General features: G+C 36.1%; 1 protein-coding gene across 1 annotated transcript in view; it reads right to left on the bottom strand.

The window, feature by feature from the left end:
• Window positions 1-4,519: 4,519 nt before the first annotated feature.
• LOC144956592 (uncharacterized) overlaps window positions 4,520-21,450 on the bottom strand; it is a 32,982-nt gene continuing 16,051 nt past the window's right edge. Inside the window, exons 2-3 of the mRNA XM_078887191.1 lie at window positions 8,849-9,496; window positions 4,520-7,488 (exon numbers count right to left, since the gene is read on the bottom strand). Coding sequence (XP_078743317.1) covers window positions 6,166-7,488; window positions 8,849-9,151 — 1,626 coding nt within the window. The 5' untranslated portion in view covers window positions 9,152-9,496 and the 3' untranslated portion in view covers window positions 4,520-6,165. The remainder of the gene's footprint in view (window positions 7,489-8,848; window positions 9,497-21,450) is intronic.

Below are 21,450 nucleotides of genomic sequence, written 5' to 3'. Positions count from 1 at the left end.
ACAAGCGCTTACACAATATCTTGTTGTCCTCCCCAATCCCCTTCTCCCATTTCACACCCTTAGTGCCTTAGTTATGCTAAATCTCGGAATTCCAAATATTAAAGAAACAGTAATCATTGATCCTATTCGGAAATGCCTTATGATTCCAAAAACAAGACAACGGAGTTATTTTCAATAATATAAGACCACCTTTGTAGATAACCACGCCTCTCGAACAATCATCGTAATGTAAACAATGGCAGTGATTGGTAAACATAGCAAACTCCACTGGTTTTACCATCGATGGTATGTGCCTAAGTAAAATACCCACTTTTCTACCACTTGATCAATGTAACCAACACAGAAAACTTAAACGTTTATGATATTATGATCGAGAAAATCTTGTGATAACCAGTCACCCATCTGATGGTGAAAAAGAAACGATAACAATGATCAAAGAGAGAGGTCGATTTCATTCAGTTTATAGTTTATAAACAACCAACTAAGTTTGTCCGAGCACGTGTGAAGGTGATTAGTTATCACACAATTTCTCGATCATATTATAAACGTTTAAGTTTACAACATAGTTTTCTGTGCTGATTCTTTTAATCAAGCGGTAGAGCAGTGGGCATCTTACTAAGACACATACTATTGATAGTAAAACAAGTGTAGCTTGCTATGTTTACAAATCGCTGCCATTGTTTACATTATGATGATTGTCCGAGAGGCGTGGTTATCTAAGTGTCTATACAAGTCCCAGTCTCAGGATATTGATGTTATGTGTTTTTAGAATACTCATAATATTCGCCAGCCGGATATAACGTATGTAACAACACAGAAACGTGTGTGTTATCTTGGACGTTTCTAGTCTGCGTAATCCAATTAATTTTCTGAAAGAATGCGCTTGGCTAAGAAGCTCACAACATTGCCAGCCGGAAGTATAACGGACCAACACACAAAACTTTGTGAAACCACGATTGTTTATAGTCAGGTTAATACAGTTTAGTGCGAATTATTCATAAACACGGATGGCCAAAAAAAAAAAAAAAAAAAAAAAAATAAAGACATGAGTGACGCCAACTTCGAACTATATATACCATATCGAAGATTTTACATATTTCTCAAATTTTGATGTGATCTGTCGATTCCCCCTTTTGCTTTATGACTGCGCAACCATTTAATCTCTAGAAATAAATCAAATGATGTCTGCGCCCTATTGAAAATTATGTAACATTGTTAAAAGGAAAACGTATTCCAGAAGCTATCCCAATAGGCCATTTGATTGTCAGCGAGACGGGGTAAATTTCTACGCTTGTCATACAACACTGCCGAAAACAAAACGCAAGTTTGGAAACTTTTGATATCGTAATTATTACAAGACTTTGGTATCACCGGCATATTTTATAACCAATCATAGATTTTTTTTTAATGAGCAAGAATAAACTTAAGGTATTGTTCTTGTTGCTTGCAAATTTTCGACGGTTACTGATTTCTTCGTCGCATTGAAATAACGTCACAATTTTTTCAATTTTTTTCTAGCACCATATATATTAATATATATATATATATATATATATATATATATATATAATATATATATATAAAGGGAGAGAGATAGAAAGAGAGAGAGAGAGAGAGAGAGAGAGAGAGAGAGAGAGAGAGAGAGAGAGAAGAGAGAGAGAGAGAGAGAGAGAGAGAGAGAGAGAGAGGAGGGAAAAAAAGAAGATATATAATTTGAGCATTGACATAGCACAAAATATACTCAACGTGTTCAATGCGCTGTACAAGAAGTCTGTATTTATATGCTCTGTATGAGAAGAAAGGTTAAGAAATAAACAAAAAGAAATAGATAAAAACAAAACAAAACCGTTACACCCACTTTTGTTGAATACACTATTATTATTATTATGGGAAGGTAATATCTGACCTATTCGTGCCAATCGGGCCGTGAAATCCTTTAAAACCCAAACAGTCAATCGAGATAAATTAAAATAGATCTGTATATGACAAATATTTGTCCTATCGATTAACGCCAATGCGATATGGATCAATGTTGGAGAATGTGGACAGACATGCATAATGTTGATTTTTGTAAACGATATCGCTGTAGTGGAATTTACACAAGATTTATCTTATAACAGCGCTGCCGTATTGTGGAAAGAAAACAAACCCATATTTAAAAATTTGGCCATAAAACTCGTCCTTCAAATATCGATCGATTTAAATGACCATCATCTTGGCAAAAAACTCTCAAACCTGGGACTTCGCGGTCACTTGCCGTGTCTTTCCCTCCCCCCCCCCCTTATATCTGTCATCCGAGTGACTTTCTATCTCTGCTTTGGAATGAGATTACTTGGTTTGTCCTGGTCCTGGCCGGAATCCATGGCGACGGGGAATACAGTCAAATGTATAGTCCCCGATGGACTATTTTAGGCTCTTATAGACTATTTTTGGGGGACTAATTGCTGTGTTGAAATAATTTGGGCTTTGAAAGACTGTTTTTGGGGCTTTATGGCTCCAAAGGACTACTTTAGTACGACTATGTTGTATAGTTGTATGACACTTGCCTTCGGATCGGAAGCTCCTGTGTTCGAGTCCCGCCCTGAGCGGCACATCATTGACTCATTGGAAAAAGGCTCATTATTCACATTCTCTCACCATACTCAGGTGTAAAATGAAGACCTGGCCTTTGTCTCTGTCTGTAAAAAATGTAATATCGCTTAACAGTCTTGTTTTACATGTTAAATGTTGCTGTTGGCTAGGGACCCTATATATATATATAAAGCCCTTTGAGCACATTTAGTGGATATTGCACTATATAAAAGCTCAGGTTGTAGATATGGTGATAGGGATCTTTGAGTGCACTGTGTAAATTGCAGTTTTTTTTATAAGGCTCAGCATTAACATAGATTTAACAGCCGAGATTAACATATTAAACCGTTATTATCCGTTTATTTATATTATCAATTACGACAATCTCTCAATCACTAGACAAGCTTAGGTTATTGGTTTGTGGTCCGTAGTTTGCAATGATCCTAATCCTAGCCATATGATAAATCCGTTAATCCACGGCATAACAGATTAACGCCAACTGTTGATATAACGTGCTTAACATATCATACTAAAGAGCTATTGGGTAATGAGATAATTATAGACATTGTTTTTGGTTATTTTCCCTCTTCTTCTTTTTTTTTTTGTTTGCAATGCTGCACATATTTAAAGGTCATCATCATAGCTTGTCGCTCCAACAGCGAACCCACTCCACGGCATCTGTGGAGCAGACTTTTAGGTCATGGTCAGTGCAGCTGGGTCCATCCTCTGGCATTCCCTAAGGATGTGCTCCATCGTCTGCTCTGGGCATCCACATAAACACAAGCTAGTCTCAGCCAGCCCCCACTTTTTCATGCCTCCAGCTGTTCGGGTGGTAAAAGGATAAAAAGGATTTCTGGGTCTTATAACCGATACGAACAAACAAAAAACCCCAATAAAAACAAGCAAACAAAACAAAACAAAGCAAAAAAACAAAAAAAAATAGAGCTTTTATAAAGCGCAATAATCACTAAATATGCTCAAAGCGCTTTACAAAGGGCCCATGACCAACAGCAACACGTAACAATTAGAACGAGACATAACTCCTGTAAGGCGATATCACAATTTTTTTTCCCCGACAGACAACGCTGTTGACGGCCAGTTACTCATTTTGCACCTGAGTACGGTGAGAGAATGTGAGTAAAGAGTCTTTTCCAAGGACTCAACTATGCGCCGAGCGAGGCTCGAACCCAGGACCTTCCGATCCGAAAGCGCGTGTCATACCACTCGACCGCATAGTCGCACGGGTGCAGACTCCAGCTCCATGGGACCAATGGCTCTGAAGGAGTGCTTTTTTAAAACTTTGAGTGGCTGCACTGCGGCTGATCCGTGGGTTAGTCCAGTCTTCCCTTGGAATTTACCTGGAAGACAAATCTCTTATTAGGGATGAATGCAGGGATTTTAAACATTAAAAAAAAAAGAATTCTACTACATTAATTAAGCGAACACATTTTCTCCAAAGAAAAAAAAAATACAACACAGAATTACATGGAAAAGCATCTCCAGAGCACAGTCGTACTCCCCCTCTTCTAAGATTTGCAACATCTGCTTTGAAGAAAAATTCTTTATCACCATAAAACATTTGTTACTGTCCGTTTTACGCTATAGAAACAGGCTCCATGGGCCCAATAATAGCTCTGAAAGAGTGTTTTTCTTTCTTTTTTCTTTCTTTGAGAGGCTGCACTGCGGCGGATCCGCGGGTTATTCCAGTCTTCCACTGGAAAGGACTTGGAAGACAAATCTCCCATTAGGGACGAATGCAGGGATTTTAAACATTAAAAAAAAGCTTAAGATCAATTACTTCCTTTTTTCTGTTCAGGTCTTTGACAAAGTCAATTTCTTGACATCTCAAAAAGAAAATGAACACAAGTTCATGTACGACTAATATTTCATTTTAAAACAAGGTAGCCTACTCTATTATGGTAAAAAAACCAAATATAAGGCAAATACATTTTCAGAGATCATATTTTAATATAGAATCAATCATTAATTAAAATTTTACATATGTACATTTAAAATCTTTAAAAATAACATTAAAAAATGGGTCTACTAGGAGAAAAATATTTGCTTTTTACCCCTTTATTTCAGTAGAAATATATTCGTCCCGAGTATGTGCCACTGTTGAGTTATTAACTGTGGAAACCATTTTGTAATAAAGTAAGATAGGACACGTAAATCTTAAATTGCAGTTTTCTTGAAACTATCAAAAGTGAGTACACGTTCTTCTTGTAACTGAGACATCGATATTTTGGTATTTTCTTCTTTTTCGAAGCTGTTATATTCATTTTACCACAATCTATAGGTGTCTAAACGAGTCAATAAAATGTATAGGAAAATAAATGGAGTAAAAATGACGCTCATAAAAGATATAAAACCAAAGTAAACGACGTTACGGCCTTTGGCCTTCTTTGGGTAAACATGAAAAAGGAAATATGTTATAGATAGAATGCGCTTGGCCAAGGAGTTCACAACATTGCCATCCGGAAGTATAACGGACCAACACCCAAACTCTGTGTAACCATGAACTTTTATAGTCTGGTTAATACAGTTTAGTGAGAACAACTCACAAACGCGGATGGCAAAAACAATTACAAAGGCCTGAGTGACGTCATCTGCATACTATCTATATTGCATAACATTATAACATTATATTGTTTACCTGAAGAAGGCCGAAATGTCGTTTCCTTTGTTTTTTTTAGTTGTTTTTTTTAAAAGAGCCATTTTTACTCTCTTAACTTTACTATACATAATTTTATTCATTTTCAATAACAACGTTCTGGGATTTTTGAATTTGTTTGAAATTTTGAACTGATAGCCAACACGTTCTAACTAAAGATCGCTTAGTGGCGATGAGAACTTGTTCAAAATTCCAAACGTAGCATTTCAAGAATACTGCAGTGTGTTTTTAAAAAAATATAATTGACACATTTCATGTTTGAATAACTCCATAGCTATGTAATATTTCATCAAACTGTTGGGTTTTTTTTTTTTTGGCCATAGGTACAAAATTTATTTAATTTTTGAATTATATGAGTTATGTGCCCTTTGGTGAATTATGATGTCATGAGTAGAAAAGGGTAATTTTGAAATAAATCGTAATTTACAATGTGTTTGTTTTTAGTTATTGACACATTTTAGGTTTGAATACCTCAAGAATAGCTACAACGACATCAATTCGGTTTTCAACATATTAATCCAATTTTTTTCTTCTGATTTCCTTAGTGTGACATGTTAAATGATATAAAATTTTGAGAACCATGTCGGGCAAATCTAATATAAATTACGATTTATGTCAAAATTATCCTTTTCTACTGATGACGTCATAGTTCAGCTACCAAAGGGCGCACAGTGTTAAAACTTATGTCAATCAAAACTTGAAAAATTCTGCATTTATGGCTACAAAAAAAAAAAAAAAACAACAAAAAAAAAAAAAAAACAAAAACAAAAAAAACGTTTGATGAAATCTTACAACGCTCTCGAGTTATTCAGACGTGAAATGTGTCAATGATAAAAACAAAAACAAACAACGTATATTGATATTGATTTTGCAAGGGAACTTTAAATGATTTCTAATACAACCAATTCCATGGCCGACCTTCAAACTTCTATACTGATGTCCCCCATCTCGGACATGGCCACACCAACGTCCTTTATCCACGATTTTATCCACTCTTCCCTCTCGGGGTCCATCAAATCGTTGTCATGAATGTACTTATTGACGTCATCATAAGCGTCACTCTCGTTGACCCCTCGCCATGTTTTCCAAGTCGCACCGGAAATTGGTCTATTTTTAGATTTACTGTTGATGGCATTGCCCCTCTTTCCTTTGGTCGTGACGCTTGTTGTCTTCTTGTTACTATTGTTGTTGCTGTTATTATTGGTATGACTATTGCTGTTTTCTTCTTTGTTTTCAGTTTCGTCGTTTTTATTAATTTCATTCTCGTTATTTTCATCGTTGAGATTATTTTGGAAGATTTTATCCTCCAATAATTTTGCGAAATCCATGACGTCAGCTGAGCATGTCGGCACTAAGGGATCAAGCCCGGGTATGGACGGCCTAGAGTTAGTCGTGGCGCCAGTTTTAAATACTTCATCTGTGTTCTCACTCGAGAGTCTTTTCATATTGTCCGCGTGCTGCTCCTCGTGCCATTTCCGGAATTGCTCAATTTTTCGGCGAATAGAAAATTGCTCTTCGGCGGGTGTTAGTTTAGGCAGGGATTTTATACTTTGCTTTCTCTGACTTGGAGCTTGTTTTCCGTCCGTCTTGGTTTGAGGAGCATTACTCGAATTTTGTTGTTGTTGTTGAGGGTTTGTATCGGAAGATCCAAGTCTGTAGGCACGAGGTGAGGTGGGGACAGTGTTATCTATCATGGATTTCATGACCTTCTTCTCGAATTTAGTTTTTGGCTTGTCTTGAGAGTTAATCGGAGAAAGACGAGATGTTTCAGAAACTAATCTTGGAGATCTGGGCGGGGGAGACGTATTGTGAATGTTGTTGTTGTTGTTAGTGTTGCTAGGCAATCGTATACAATTGGTCGTGTCCGATCTGGACAATGAGTTTCGTTTCGCGCCTTGAATTTGCATGCTGGCTGAGAGTTTGACATTATTGCTGCTATCGACGTGATCATGCGCATTACTATTATTATTGTTCGTATTATTACAATTGTTCTTATTATTTATATCTGGACTAGTCGACTGTCTAATGGCAAGACGAGTAGGGGCAAGGGATAACGAAGGCGGCATATTGGTACTGGCAGAGCTTTCCACAACTCTTGGAGAACGTTCAGCATTTTTGGAGCTGGCGAGTTGTGCTGCTATTGGTGGCAAGACGGATGGCACGGGGCTATTTTTAGATTCGACTGCTGTGACGTCATCCTTAGATTGCTTACTCTTTGCAACTGCTTTACTGTCACTTGGTCTCTGCAAAATGACGAAGAATAGAAAACAATAAGGGCAAAGGGCATCATGGTAAGAGTTCCAACGTGTCAAGCTGGTATAATATCGGAGGGAAGGGGATGCGAAAAAGTATACATTTTAAAGTTAAAACAAGTAATCAGAAATATAAAACTTAGGCTTTGAAAAAGTAATAAACAAAAAATGAATATAACAGCTTTACAAAAAAACAAAAAACAAAAAAGAAACAAAAAAAAAACAAAAAAACAAAAAAACAAAAAAACAAACACGGAACATTTTGGGCCCTTCTTCAGCAAACAGCAACGAAACACAATATAATCATAAATACATTATTTAAAAATCAGATAGACGGCAAACAAAAATATTTTAAAAATGTGTTGTCTGTCTGGTGTTTGAGTAATGTATTTATGTTTTTCTTGTTGTTGTTGTTGTTGTTGTTGTTGTTGTTGTTGTTGTTGTTGTTGTTGTTGTTGATGATGTTGTTGTTGTTGTTGTTTTTGTTGTTGTTGTTGTTTTTGTTGTTGTTGCTGTTTGAGCCCGTTACGTTCCGTGTTTGACATTTTGTTCTTTTTTTTTTAAGGTGTTGTATTCATCACTTTTTACAGTAAACAGCTTTTGGCAGCTTAGTATAACCAAAACTGAGGTTTACACGATATATGGATTTGAGGAAGAGGAAATGGAAGAATAAGTAGAGTAACACCAGGAAATAGACGTTGTCTAAAAGTAAGGCAAACACGCATAACGAGAAGAAGGAAAGTTGATAAGAAGGAGTAAGATAAAATCATTACCAGTCTTGTCCTTTGTACACTGCTGCTATTGATATCATTGTGGCATACATTCTATATATGTAACTTTTGTACATTTATTTGTAACGCGAATCCAGCATCACACAGTGATGAAAATGCGCGATATAAATGCCATGTGTTATTATTATTATTATTATTATTATTATTATTATTATTATTATTATTATTATTATTATTATTATTATTATTATTATTATTATTAAGCCGGAGGAAAAAAAATAACAAAAAAACCCAACAAAACTGGAGCATTTATATTGCGCAATATCTACTAAACGTGCTCAAATCGGGTCTCAAGCTAATAGCAACACAATACATAGGCGATATTACAAGTTATGTGTTCGGACAAAGACAACGCTCTTAACAAGGTGCTAATTTGACACCTGAGTACAATGAGAGAATGTGAGTAAAGAGCCTTTTCCAAGGACTCAACTATTCACCGCTTAGAACGGGACTCGAACTATTGACCCTCTGGTTCGAAGGTGAGTGTGATACCACAAGACCACATAGCCGCACGAAGAAGAGTTGAAAGAGGAAGAAAATCAGGTCGGAATAGAACCTACCTGTCTTTGACGACTATTTTTTCTGGATCCGGCAATCTGGCCGTTGGTCCCACTGCTGCCACCCACGTGACTGCCGCTTCCACCAGATCTTGTGACATCGCTTACCATGTTGACGTTGCCTGTTCTGGCGCTGCGTTCGTGTCGTTTATCGGTCCTGATATCGCCATGATGATTCCGATTACTGCTACCGGTGATAGCGATACTGGTTTTACTCTTCACGATACCAGTACCGCCCAGATAGTCGTGTTGTATGATGTTGTCGTGGTGATACCGTCGATTCATCACGTTTAGACCAGCCATCATGACGCCATGGATTTCTCTTGAAATGTAATTTGGGGTTGACGTTTACTGACACTGACTGTAGAACCTGCAGTCAGAGGCTATGAAATGGATCCAGCAACGGTGTGAAACGATATGATGACGATGATTAAAATATTAGAATTTTCCAATTAATTCAGAACATTATTATATTGGAGTGATCATTCCAGTAATTGGTACCCGTTTTAGCACAAGTCAGTGTTGAGTCGAAGCATACATCTCATTCTCGGAGTTGGATCAAGAGGGGACGACTGTATCGGTGTTTGTATAGGGAGTCTAAAATGTTACCATTAGCATGGCAAAGTGATTTTCGTCTGGACTTTGTGTGATCTGTGAAATAATTGAAATAGGGAAGGAAGGTTATACTAAAAATCTCATCATCATCATCATCATCATCATCATCATCATCATCATCATCATCATCATCATCATCATCATCATCATCATCATCATCATCGTCGTCGTCGTCGTCATCATCATCATCATCATCATCATCATCATCATCATCATCATCATCAACAACAACAATAACAACAACAACAACAGCAATGGTAACATTGTGCACATTCAATTTTTCCCCTTAATTATGACCCATCGTCTGAAAACGGTGTTACGCTGGGATGATGAAAATTGAATTTTTTGCCAGAACTGAATATAAGATTTTTGCCAATTTTTTTTTTGTTTTAAAAGGGTTTTACGGCGCTTTCAAGACACCTAGGTCATATCAGCGCCAGTTAAAGGGAAGAAAATGGGATTGTTAAAAAATTCTAGAATTACAATTACAGCACACAATAAAAAGTAAGACACTGGGGTATGGTTCAGATAGGGAACAGATGTAGATTCCAAGAGCACACTATCAATGTACTTCGTTTGAGATCACCTAAACATCTCATTCAGAGACTAGCACAGGATCCCACTAAGAGGAACAGGGTCAACTGTTTACAAGATGTATTCAAAACAAAAATATAACGATCAGTACAGAACAGAGAGATGATTTACAAGGAAAAGAATATCACCCACCAAATTAACACTCTACATTTGACTGTTTCCCTCTCAGCCAATGACTCCGGCAATGGCGTGGACAAAACCAAGTTATCCCATTCCAAGACAAAGACAGAAAGTAACTCAGAAAACAGATACAGGGGTATAGAAGACACAACAAGTGACCTCCTGCCCACTATGGGAGAAAACAGATACAGGGGTATAGAAGACACAACAAGTGACCTCCTGTCCACCACGGGAGTATCTATCTATATCTTCAGGAGCTAAATGTAAAATATCACATCTGAATCATTTAATTTTAAATTCACTTTTCGTCGTTGGGGGTCCCGGTAGCTCAATTGGTAGAGCATTCGCTTCACATGCAAAGGGACCAGACGAAATCTCCCCACCCCCCTACCCTTGTCCACCCATCAATAAATGGGTAGCTGGGTCTCTAAGATCTGGTGGAAAGTAATTTTCGATAGACTAACATCCTATCCAAATGGTATCAAGCAATTGCTATTGTCCTTTTCACGCTACAGAAAGCGTGATAAACTCCGGCTCCACGGGTCTTAGGGCTCTGAAGGACTACTTTTCATCATCTGGTTCACCTCAATATGATAACGGATGGAGGAGGCGGGTCACTATTTATTCGAGCTCAATTTTAACCAGTTCACTGTCGCACTCTGGAAAACATATATTTCAAAATTTGGCCAGAAAACTCGTCCTTCAAATTTCAATCGATTAAACTGACCCTCATCTTGGCAATATTCTTTCTCTCAAATCTGGGACTTTGCGAGGTCCCAGGTTTGAGAGTTTTTTTCTTAGGTTAGGATCATTTAAATCGATGAAAATTGAAAGACAGTTTTTTTTTGCCAAAATTTTAAATACAGTAATCAGTTGCGCTGTGTATCGATCCCCCCTCTTTTCTTTTCGACTTTGGCCCTATTTCAGATACAGTTTTTCAGATCTCTATTCGGAAAAATAAAATGAAATGTATTTTGTCTGAGGAATCACCCGATTTGCCTATTTATTTGCAGGTCTGATAAGCCAAATTGTTATGGTCTCATTGCTGTAATGGAAAAACGCTCAAATCAACGCAAAATATTTCCATTACAACAATGTTAAAACAGGCCCATAATTAGCGTTTGGTTATCAGACCTTCAACCACGCGCACGTTGGAACCACCTCATTCCAATTTAATGACCAATCATCATGACATGTTGATGGCATGTCGGCTCGTAACCAGTCGTCAATGTAATCAAGACAACAAGATGGAAGATTAGCGTCGTTGGTTGTCGCCCTTGACAACGGTTGTTGCCACATTGAAGACTGATTCGGTCTAGTCTTCTATTATGCCGAAGTATTTTCTTCTTTATTTTTTATTATTTTGGCTAGAAAATTATTAAGTCATAAAATTGAATAAAATTTATCGCTAATTTGTCAAAAAAAATTCTTAAGCCCGCGAATCCTTATAAAGAAGTATCGGGCTTAAAAATGAATTTTACCAAGTTTAGGTTAATTTATTCGATGGATTTATGAAGTAAAAGTTTTCTGGCCAAAAATTGAAAAAGCGTCTCATATGTATTTAGAGCTGACTTCATGTTTTATTCACGATTGTCGTGTCGCCGACGATGCCAAATACCTTTTGGGGTAGTAGGATTAGATGCAGTGGTGGGAAGGGGCGTGGGGCGGGGGGGGGGGAGGCGGGTTGAGGTACATTACATAGGTAGAAAGGTGAATGCCTTAAAATTGATTTTAAAATACAACTCTCTCTCTCTCTCTCTCTCTCTCTCTCTCTCTCTCTCTCTCTCTCTCTCTCTCTCTCCCCCCCCCCTCTCTCTCTCTCTCTCTCTCTCTCTCATCCCTCTTCTCTCTCTCTCCTCTCCTCTCCTCCATGCACAATATATATGCACGCACCCCCCCTTTTATATATATATATATATATATATATATATATATATATATATATATATATATATATATATATATATATAAACACGTGACATAGCGAGCAAAGTTCAGAATCTGGATGACCCTATATTGCCTGGTATGCATGGATACAATGTAGCTATGGCTGGCAGGCATCTGCTAAAGAAAGCTATGATTTGTGGCGAAATATAAATGTTTCCAAAATGACATTATCCGACAGAATGAACACTATCATCGTTTTTGTAATTGTTTGTTCGTTTGTTTTTGTTTGTTTCTTTTTTATATAAGAAAGTATGACTCCCTCACTACCTCAAAAAGATTTTTTTTTATTCATGGCATTCTGATGTGTGTGTGTGTGGGAGGGGGGGGGGAGGGGGGGGGGCGATATCTCAGTTGGTAGAGATCTCACTTCACATGCAAAGGGACCAAGATTTATCCCGGTGAAGTCAAGATTTTATCGGACCACCCCCCCCCCCAACCCAGTAGTCATTGGGTAGCAGCTGGGTCTGTTTGATCTGTCGGAAAGTACTTTTTTTAGTAGACTAGCGTAATTCCTATTGTCTGTTTCACGCTATAGAAACCGGAATAAACTCCGGCTCCATGGGCCGTATGGGCTGTGAAGGACTACTTTACTTGGCGGTCCTCAATGAACCTAAAAATAGATTTGAAAAATAGATCATCGACGAGGCGTGCATGATTTACATTAAAATACAGAATAATAATGAAATCGTCTGTCCCGGTTCGATAGGAGATTATTTCAATCTAGATAGGCAGACAAAAAGAATTAGCTGAAGGATTAATATCCGATTACAATTATTTGTTTTGTGTGTGTGTGTGTGTGTGTGTGTGTGTGTGTATCTGTGTTTGTGTGTGTGTGTTTATGTGTTTGTACGTGTGCGCGTTAATGATAATTTTATTATGGTTCGCTTTATTTTCCTTTGATACACTATTTGCCTCTTATTCGAGGTATACACACACACACACACACACACACACACACACACACACACATATATATATATATATATCTTGTATATATATATATACTGAATCGTGTTGGATACAAATATGGTACGAAAAGTGCTCGACATGTAGCAATGGAGCGAATTATTATTTTAATATTTACCACAATGTTGGAGTCAGTCTATATCGATGTTTCAGGCCTTATAATATATTTATGGGTGTTAGTGAGTACTTGTAGACACTAGAGTGCTAAATAATATTAATCAGAGCATGTAAAATAAATAAGGACACTCACATTTTATCGCCTATTACAAACTCTTTAATTTTGCAAATATTAACCCATTCTCGTTAAACATGAAAGGAGATTGAATCCATTGTATATTTATTGCGTCCAAGACATAAGATACCATGGTTCTTTCTCTCTCTCTCCCCCCCTCTCTCTCTCTCTCTCTCTCTCTCTCTCTCTCTCTCCTTCTCCCACTCTCTCTCTGTCTCTCTCTTTCTTTCTCTCTTTTCCATCACTTCCTCTCCCTTCTCTCTTCCCCCCCCCCCCCGCTATCTATCTATCTATCTATCTATCTATCTATCTATCTATCTATCTATCTATCTATCTATCTATCTATCTATCTTCGAGAGATATTGATGCGCACGAATCTTAGAGTGCTCGGCTATTAAATTGCATGAGCTCGAATTATAATAATATACTTTTCACTTCATATTCCAAATAATACTACTACGTCCGCAATAATATAGTTTCAACAGTACACTGCGTTATTCTGCCCTGATAACTCAGTGAACTGCTAAGACTAGAATATTACTGCATGCGTTATATATATATATATATATATATATATATATATATATATATATATATATTATATATATATATTGTTTAAAATATTTACCACAATGTTTGGGGCAGTCTACATCGATGTTTCAGGCTTAATTTGCCATCTTCAGGACTGAGTTGTTTTGACTGTTGTTGTTTCTTGAAGTGGTTCCGGTTTGAAGTTAATTAAGAGGAATTTGCGCCGATGGGGACACTTTCCGTAGATCTCACTTTTCATGTTGAGTGTGGCTTCATGAGGTTGTTTGATTATAGTATATTTTTCTTCCAGGCATAAGCTACATTGTTTTGATGTTGGTGTGTATCCTGTTGCTTTAGATAAAATTTTCCATGAAATGTTGTGGTCTATTTTGTTGTCTTTTAATTTCCAAATATGTTCGCTGAGTTTTGTGGATGTTTTTTTGTTAGTGTTTCTAAATGTTGAGGTGTGGAGGTTGTATCTTGTTTTGAAATTATTTTCTGTTAGTCCTACATATTTTTCTTGCTAGCCACAGTCACAGAAACTAAAACAAACAAGCAAGAAAAATATGTAGGACTAACAGAAAATAATTTCAAAACAAGATACAACCTCCACACCTCAACATTTAGAAACACTAACAAAAAAACATCCACAAAACTCAGCGAACATATTTGGAAATTAAAAGACAACAAAATAGACCACAACATTTCATGGAAAATTTTATCTAAAGCAACAGGATACACACCAACATCAAAACAATGTAGCTTATGCCTGGAAGAAAAATATACTATAATCAAACAACCTCATGAAGCCACACTCAACATGAAAAGTGAGATCTACGGAAAGTGTCCCCATCGGCGCAAATTCCTCTTAATTAACTTCAAACCGGAACCACTTCAAGAAACAACAACAGTCAAAACAACTCAGTCCTGAAGATGGCAAATTAAGCCTGAAACATCGATGTAGACTGCCCCAAACATTGTGGTAAATATTTTAAACAATAATTCGCTCCATTACTACATGTCGAGCACTTTTCGTACCATATTTGTATCAAACACGATTCAATATATATATATATATATATATATATATATATATATATATATATATATATATATATTTATATATATACATATATATATATATATATATATATATATATATATATATATATATATATGCGCTTGGCTAAGACACTCATAACATTGCCATCCGGAAGTATAATGGACCAACACACAAAACTATGTGTAACCTTAAACGTTTATAGTCTGGTTAATACAGTTTAGTGAGAACTACTCGTAAACGCGGATGGCAAAAAAACTATAACAAAGACCTGAGTGACGTCATCTTCGTTCTATCTATAAGAAATAGAGGTGATAATTCTATTATTTGTATTTAACCAGTTTAACTCTCTCCTTACTGATCATTTTCTGTATTTTCTCTAAAAATTCACACTCAATCTACAGAAAAATAGATTTATTTCACTCTAACAAAAACCTGTTAGTTTTTGCTATACATATTTTGTTCTGCTAAACGATCTCTTCAATATAATGTACTTTAACTATAGCAAACATTTTTGTTCAAATATTGTGATGTACAAAAGAAATCAAAATGATAAAAATGTTGGCTGCATCGTAACGAATGTGACGATTTTCCTACGGTTGGTAAGGAGGGGGTTATATGTTGTCCTATGGAAAGACACTTGGTTGGAAAAATCGTCCTCCAAATATCGATCGATTTAAATGACCCTCATCTTGCCAAAAACTCTAAAACCTGGGACTATAAGGAAGTCTTCATTAAAGTCCCAGGTTTGAGAGTATTTGCCAAGAAAAAAAAAACTTGAGCTTTTATATTGCGCGGTATCCACTAAACGTGTCTAAAGCGCTTCACAAAGGTTCCCTGACCAACAGCAACACATAACATATATAACGGGCGATATTACAATTTTTTTTTCCGACAGAGACCTCGCTGTCAACGGCAACGTACCCATTTTACACCTGATGCGTGTGAATAATGCCTTACCTTAGTCACAACGTTGGGACCAGAATCCTCTACGATAACTATAATCCATCAGACCATTGATTACGCGTAAAATTGCTTGACTTTTGTGGCAAGACGAGACACCTTACTCCTGATCCACACTGAAATAAAAGTAAAATTATCTTAGGCAGCTTGAATGAGTTTTTATTCACACGATAGTATTATCTATATGTAATTGTGAAACTGGGGAGCAGGCACCGGTGTGAAATAAAGATCTAAACAAGTGCATATGAGACGGTGCTAAACAAAGCAAGAAAGAAAAATACAAAAAAAAAAAAAAAAAACCCAAACAAAAAAACAAAAAAAAAAAAAAAAAAAAAAAACAACAACAAAAAAAAAAAAAATACAAAAAAAAAAAAAAAAAGACTCCAAAACATCAATCTATCTCGTTAGAGAAAACAAGAAAGAAAATTACAAGAAAAAAAAAAATCCCCCCAAAAAAATCAGTCTATGACGAGGTACTGATTTTTTGGAATGTTTTTTTTTCTTGTATTTTTCTCTCTTGCTTTGTCTGGCATCGTTTCATACCTCGAGTTAGACTGATTTTTTGAAATGTTTGTTTTTTCTTGTCTTGCATATTTCTTTCTTGCCTTCTCTGGCACCGTTTCACACACACTGACTTGTAAAGATCTTTATCGATAAGTAATACGCTGACATCGATATTTATGTACACAAACAATAGCAATAGATAATGAAAGATAAATGACACCAACCAGTCTAGAGGAATTTCTGTAGCTAGTAATACATTAACCCTAGATAAATCAAACAAGCCTATTTCATACGTACGAGTCATTTCCTTAAAAGTCTGACAACAAAGACAAATTATGTAGAGGGAGGTAAATAAATTGTACCGTCGTAGGTACAAAGAAAAAAACAACAAAAACAAAAACAAAAACAAAACAAAACATTTTTTAATATTTTGGCCAGAAAACTCGTCCTTCAAATATTGCGTTTAGGTGAAATACTCACAAAATACGCCAGTCGGATGGATATAAAGTTCTAACACACAAGCCTATTTCATGCGTACGAGCCATTTCCTTAAAAGCCTGACAACAAAGACAAATGTAGAGCGATGTAAAATTGTACTGCCGTAGGTACAAAGAAAAAAAACCAAACCAACAAACAATTTTTAATATTTTGGCCAGAAAACTCGTCCTTCAAATTATCGAAGCAAGCGTTTAGGTAAAATACTCACAATATACGCCAGTCGGATATAAAGTACTAACACACAAAACTATATGTAAAAATAAATTGGCGTTTACAGTCTGATTGATATAAGATAGTGAGAATTAAAAACCAAAATGGTTGTCCAAATTTTCTATAGATCAATTCAAATTACCCTGATCTTGTCAAAAACTCTCAAACCTGGGATTTCGAGAAAGTTTTCAAGGAACTCCCAGGTCTGAAAGTTTTGACATCATGAGGGCCATTTTAATCGGTCGATATTTGAAAGACGAGTTTTCTGGCCAAAATTTTTAAAAAATATGTACGGTGGAACTTGTAGTCTGCCAAAATAACATTTTACATTTTGGCCAGACAGCTTTAACTACTTATGTGACCCATTTTCTAAAAAAAAAAAAGGTGTTATGTCGAGATCGACGTATACATATTAGCAGGTCTGATAACCGAACGCAATTATGTGCTTTGCTTTCATTTCATATTGCTGTAATGGACAGTATTGCTTTGAGAGCGACCTGTATATAAAATGTGAGTCTGACAGTCCGGGCGCAATTATCGGTCTAGTTTAACATTGTTGTAATGGACACAAATTTGCATCATTTTTTGAGATTTTCATTACATCAATAAGCTCATAATCAATTGGATTCAGTAGTCTGATGTCACGCCACCCGGCAACGGCGGCCATCTTGGTTCTAAACAAAGAAAATCATTACTTTTTATTCTTCATGCTGGCTGGAACTTTTCATATGCCTTGTGATCAGAATGTGTAAAAGTCAAAACATGATCAAATTTATGTCCCCCCCCCCCCCCCTCTGGATACGCTTTTATTCTCGCCGGATAAATATTTCATACCGGCGTCCGCCATTGTTCCGATAGTTTAGAGCCATTGTTACTAAGTTACCATGCGTCATTAGGAAGGAAGTGACGTTACGACTGTTGAAGAGTATTGGGTTATTGGAGCTGGAAATTTCGTTTTAAATATAGAGTCTGATTAATGCAATTTGGTGATAAGTACTCACACAAATGGCTGGCTACTAAAAACAATAACAAAGACCCGAGAGACGTCATTTCGTTCTATCTATACATTATTGTGGAGATTAAATCTTTTACACTGCAAAAGACCCAAAGTTCGTATTTCCTATTGTTATCATTATCATTATTATTATTGTTGTTGTTGTTGTTATTATTATTATTATTATTATTATTATTATTATTATTAATATTATTATTATTATTATTATTATTATTATTATTATTATTATTATTATCATTATTATTATTATTATCGTTTTTATTATTATTATTATTATTATTATTATTATTATTATTATTATTATTATTATTATTATTATTATTATTATTATTATTATTATTATTATTATCATTATTATTATTATTATTATTATTTTTATTATTCTTATTACCATTGTTGTATGTTTTGTGCTCATTAATGGCATCATTTTATTTTATTAGTTTCATTGACCATTTTTTTATTTTCACATTCATGTAAGTTGTCATCAAATTTTATGATTTATTGGCGAAAGCCTATGAGTAAATTAAATACACTTATTTATTTATGAGTGTTGTGGGTACTTGTAGGTACGAGACTGCTCGATAATGTTGGTTAGAGCTATAAATATAAATGGATTCACTCACTTAAATAGCCATGTGTTTCGGCAATTTAAGTGAGGGAATCCATTTATATTATATTATATATATATATATATATATATATATATATATATATATATATTATATAAGAGAGAGAGAGAGAGAGAGAGAGAGAGAGAGAGAGAGAGAAAGAAAGAAAGAAAGAGAGAGAGAGAGAGAGAGAGAGAGAGAGAGAGAGAGAGAGAGAGAGAGAGAGAGAGAGAGAGAGAGAGAGAGAGAGAAGCAAAGAAAACTGATTGGATTTTAACAGTTACTAATTGAGGCGTTATAAATGGTTAATTTCCTCCACAGAAATAATTGATTGGTCATTAAGCAATATCGATTTATCGGTTAATTGTATGAACGTAATCGATGTTGGATTAATGACGTGGCTAAACGAGGCTTGATAAATTGAAAGGGAGGGGGGCGAAGAGTGTAGAGAATATAAAGGCGAGATATAAGAAAAATCGGAAAATACATCAGCGATTTGCTTAAAATACACAGAAAAATAATCGGACAAGAAAGTAGTGTGGCTATGCGGTTTAGTGTTATGACCATCGTCTTTGGATAGGAAGGTCTTGGGTTCGAGTCAAGCTCTGAGCGGCGCATAATTAGTTGAGTCCTTGGAAAATGCTCTTTAACCACATCCTCTCACTGTATTCTGGTGTAAAATGAGTTAACATTGTTATTTCTGTCCGAAACTTTTTTTTGTAATATCGCCTAAGATACGTTATGTCTCGTCCTTATAAATGTTAAATGTTGTTGTTGGCTAAAGACCCCTTGTAAAGCGCTTTGACACCTTTATTGGATATGGCGCTATATAAAAGATCAATTAAAAAAATACAATTAAGCATAGGTCATTGTGGCTCAGCGGTATTGTCTTTTCTTCGTAATGAAAGGTACTGAGTTCGACTACCAGCCGCGCTGTGTGGCCTTGAGCAAATCACCTCGCCCTAGCTTACTTTGTGGCGCTGCACTGCGGCTGACGCCTGGGTTACTCCAGTCTTCATTAAAATATGTTATATCACTGCCTGTAGCCAGTTATTTAGTCGCATACATGTCATGTGGGATAATGTGTAAATAAAGTGCTTTACCCAAGGAAACAACGCCGGGACCAGAATTTTCCGCGATTACTGTTACCCATCAGGCCATTAATCATAAAAGATCAATTTTTTAAAAATACAATTAATCATGGGTCATCGTGGCTCAGCGGTATGTGCGGTTATGTGGTCTTGTCGTATGACACTCGCTTTAAGATCGAAAGTTTCTGGGTTCGAGCCTCGCTCGGCGCATAGTTGAGTCCTTGGAAAAGACTCTTTATTCACATTCTCTCACCGTACTCAGGTGTGAAATAAATACCTGGCCATCAACAGCGTTGTCTCTGTCGGAAAAAAATTGTAATATCGCCTAACAGGCGTTTTGTCTTGTTCTACATGTTACGTGTATTGCTGTTGGTCAGGGACCCTCTTTGTAAATCGCTTTGAGCACATTTAGTGGATATTGCGCTATACAAAAGCACAATTTAAAGCTCAGTTTAAATCATGCCTAATATTGCTTGACTCTAATGACAAGACAAGAGAGAGAGAGAGAGAGAGAGAGAGAGAGAGAGAGAGAGAGAGAGAGAGAGAGAGAGAGAGAGAGAGAGAGAGAGAGAGAGAGAAAATAAGTAGGAGTGAAATATCTGTTCAATGTTACAGTTATCGTTTAACGTTATAACAAGTGTAACTAAATGACAAATTGCCATATTTATGGACAATCAAGATCTATTATTATTATTATTAAGACGAGACACCGTAATCACTGAGCCATCGAGTCACGGACTTTTCCTAACTCAAATTCTAAAACTGTCGCTAAAATTTCAGTTGTTGAGGTCAGGTCAGGTCAGGTTCATTCTGTCACAATACCGTTTAGAGACGCTTGGTCACATGTAAAAAATGGATTGTTGGGATGCAGAAGTCGTGACGTCACAACTTCCTCTGTTCCGGTTCAAAACTTATTGTAAGTGTGTAACCAGTTTCTCCGGAGGATAAACAATGAATAGGTTGTCTTATATTGCTTCATAAGATGGTATAATTATTTTAGTATTAGGGTTTACAGATAGAATAAAGTTGACGTCACTCAAGTCTTTGTTATTGTTTTAATGCCATCCATGTTTATGAGTAATTTTCACTCAAATGGATTGTTGGGAATCAGAAGTCGTGAGGTCACAACTTCCTCTGTTCCGATTCAAAACTCATTGGAAATGTGTAACCAGTTTCTCCGGATGACTAACAATGAATAGGTTGTCTTATATTGCTTCATAAGATGGTATAACTATTTTAGTATCAGGCTTTACAGATAGAATGAAGTTGACGTCACTCAAGTCTTTGTTATTGTTTTAATGCCATCCATGTTGATGAGTAATTCTCACTCAAATGTATTAACCAGACTATACACGTTCAAGGTTACACAGAGTTTGTGTGTTGGTCCGTTATACTTCCGGATGGTAATGTTGTGAGTTTTTTTAAAGCCAAGCGCATACTTTCTATAGATAGTATGCACTTGGCTAAGAAGTTCACAACAGTGCCATCCGGAAGTATAACTGGCCAACACACATAACTGTGTGTAACCATGATGGTTTATAGTCTGGTTAATACAGTTTAGTGAGAACTACTCATAAACGCGGATGGCAAAAAACAATAAAAAACAAAGACCTGAATGACGTCATCTTCGAACTATCTATAGGCAGATTCT

This window comes from Berghia stephanieae, chromosome 11 (genome assembly GCF_034508935.2).
Source record: "Berghia stephanieae isolate SIO BIC M18660-M18661 chromosome 11, UCSD_Bste_1.3, whole genome shotgun sequence".
Lineage (NCBI taxonomy): Eukaryota > Metazoa > Mollusca > Gastropoda > Nudibranchia > Aeolidiidae > Berghia > Berghia stephanieae.
This window is presented reverse-complemented; position numbering and strand designations above follow the sequence as displayed.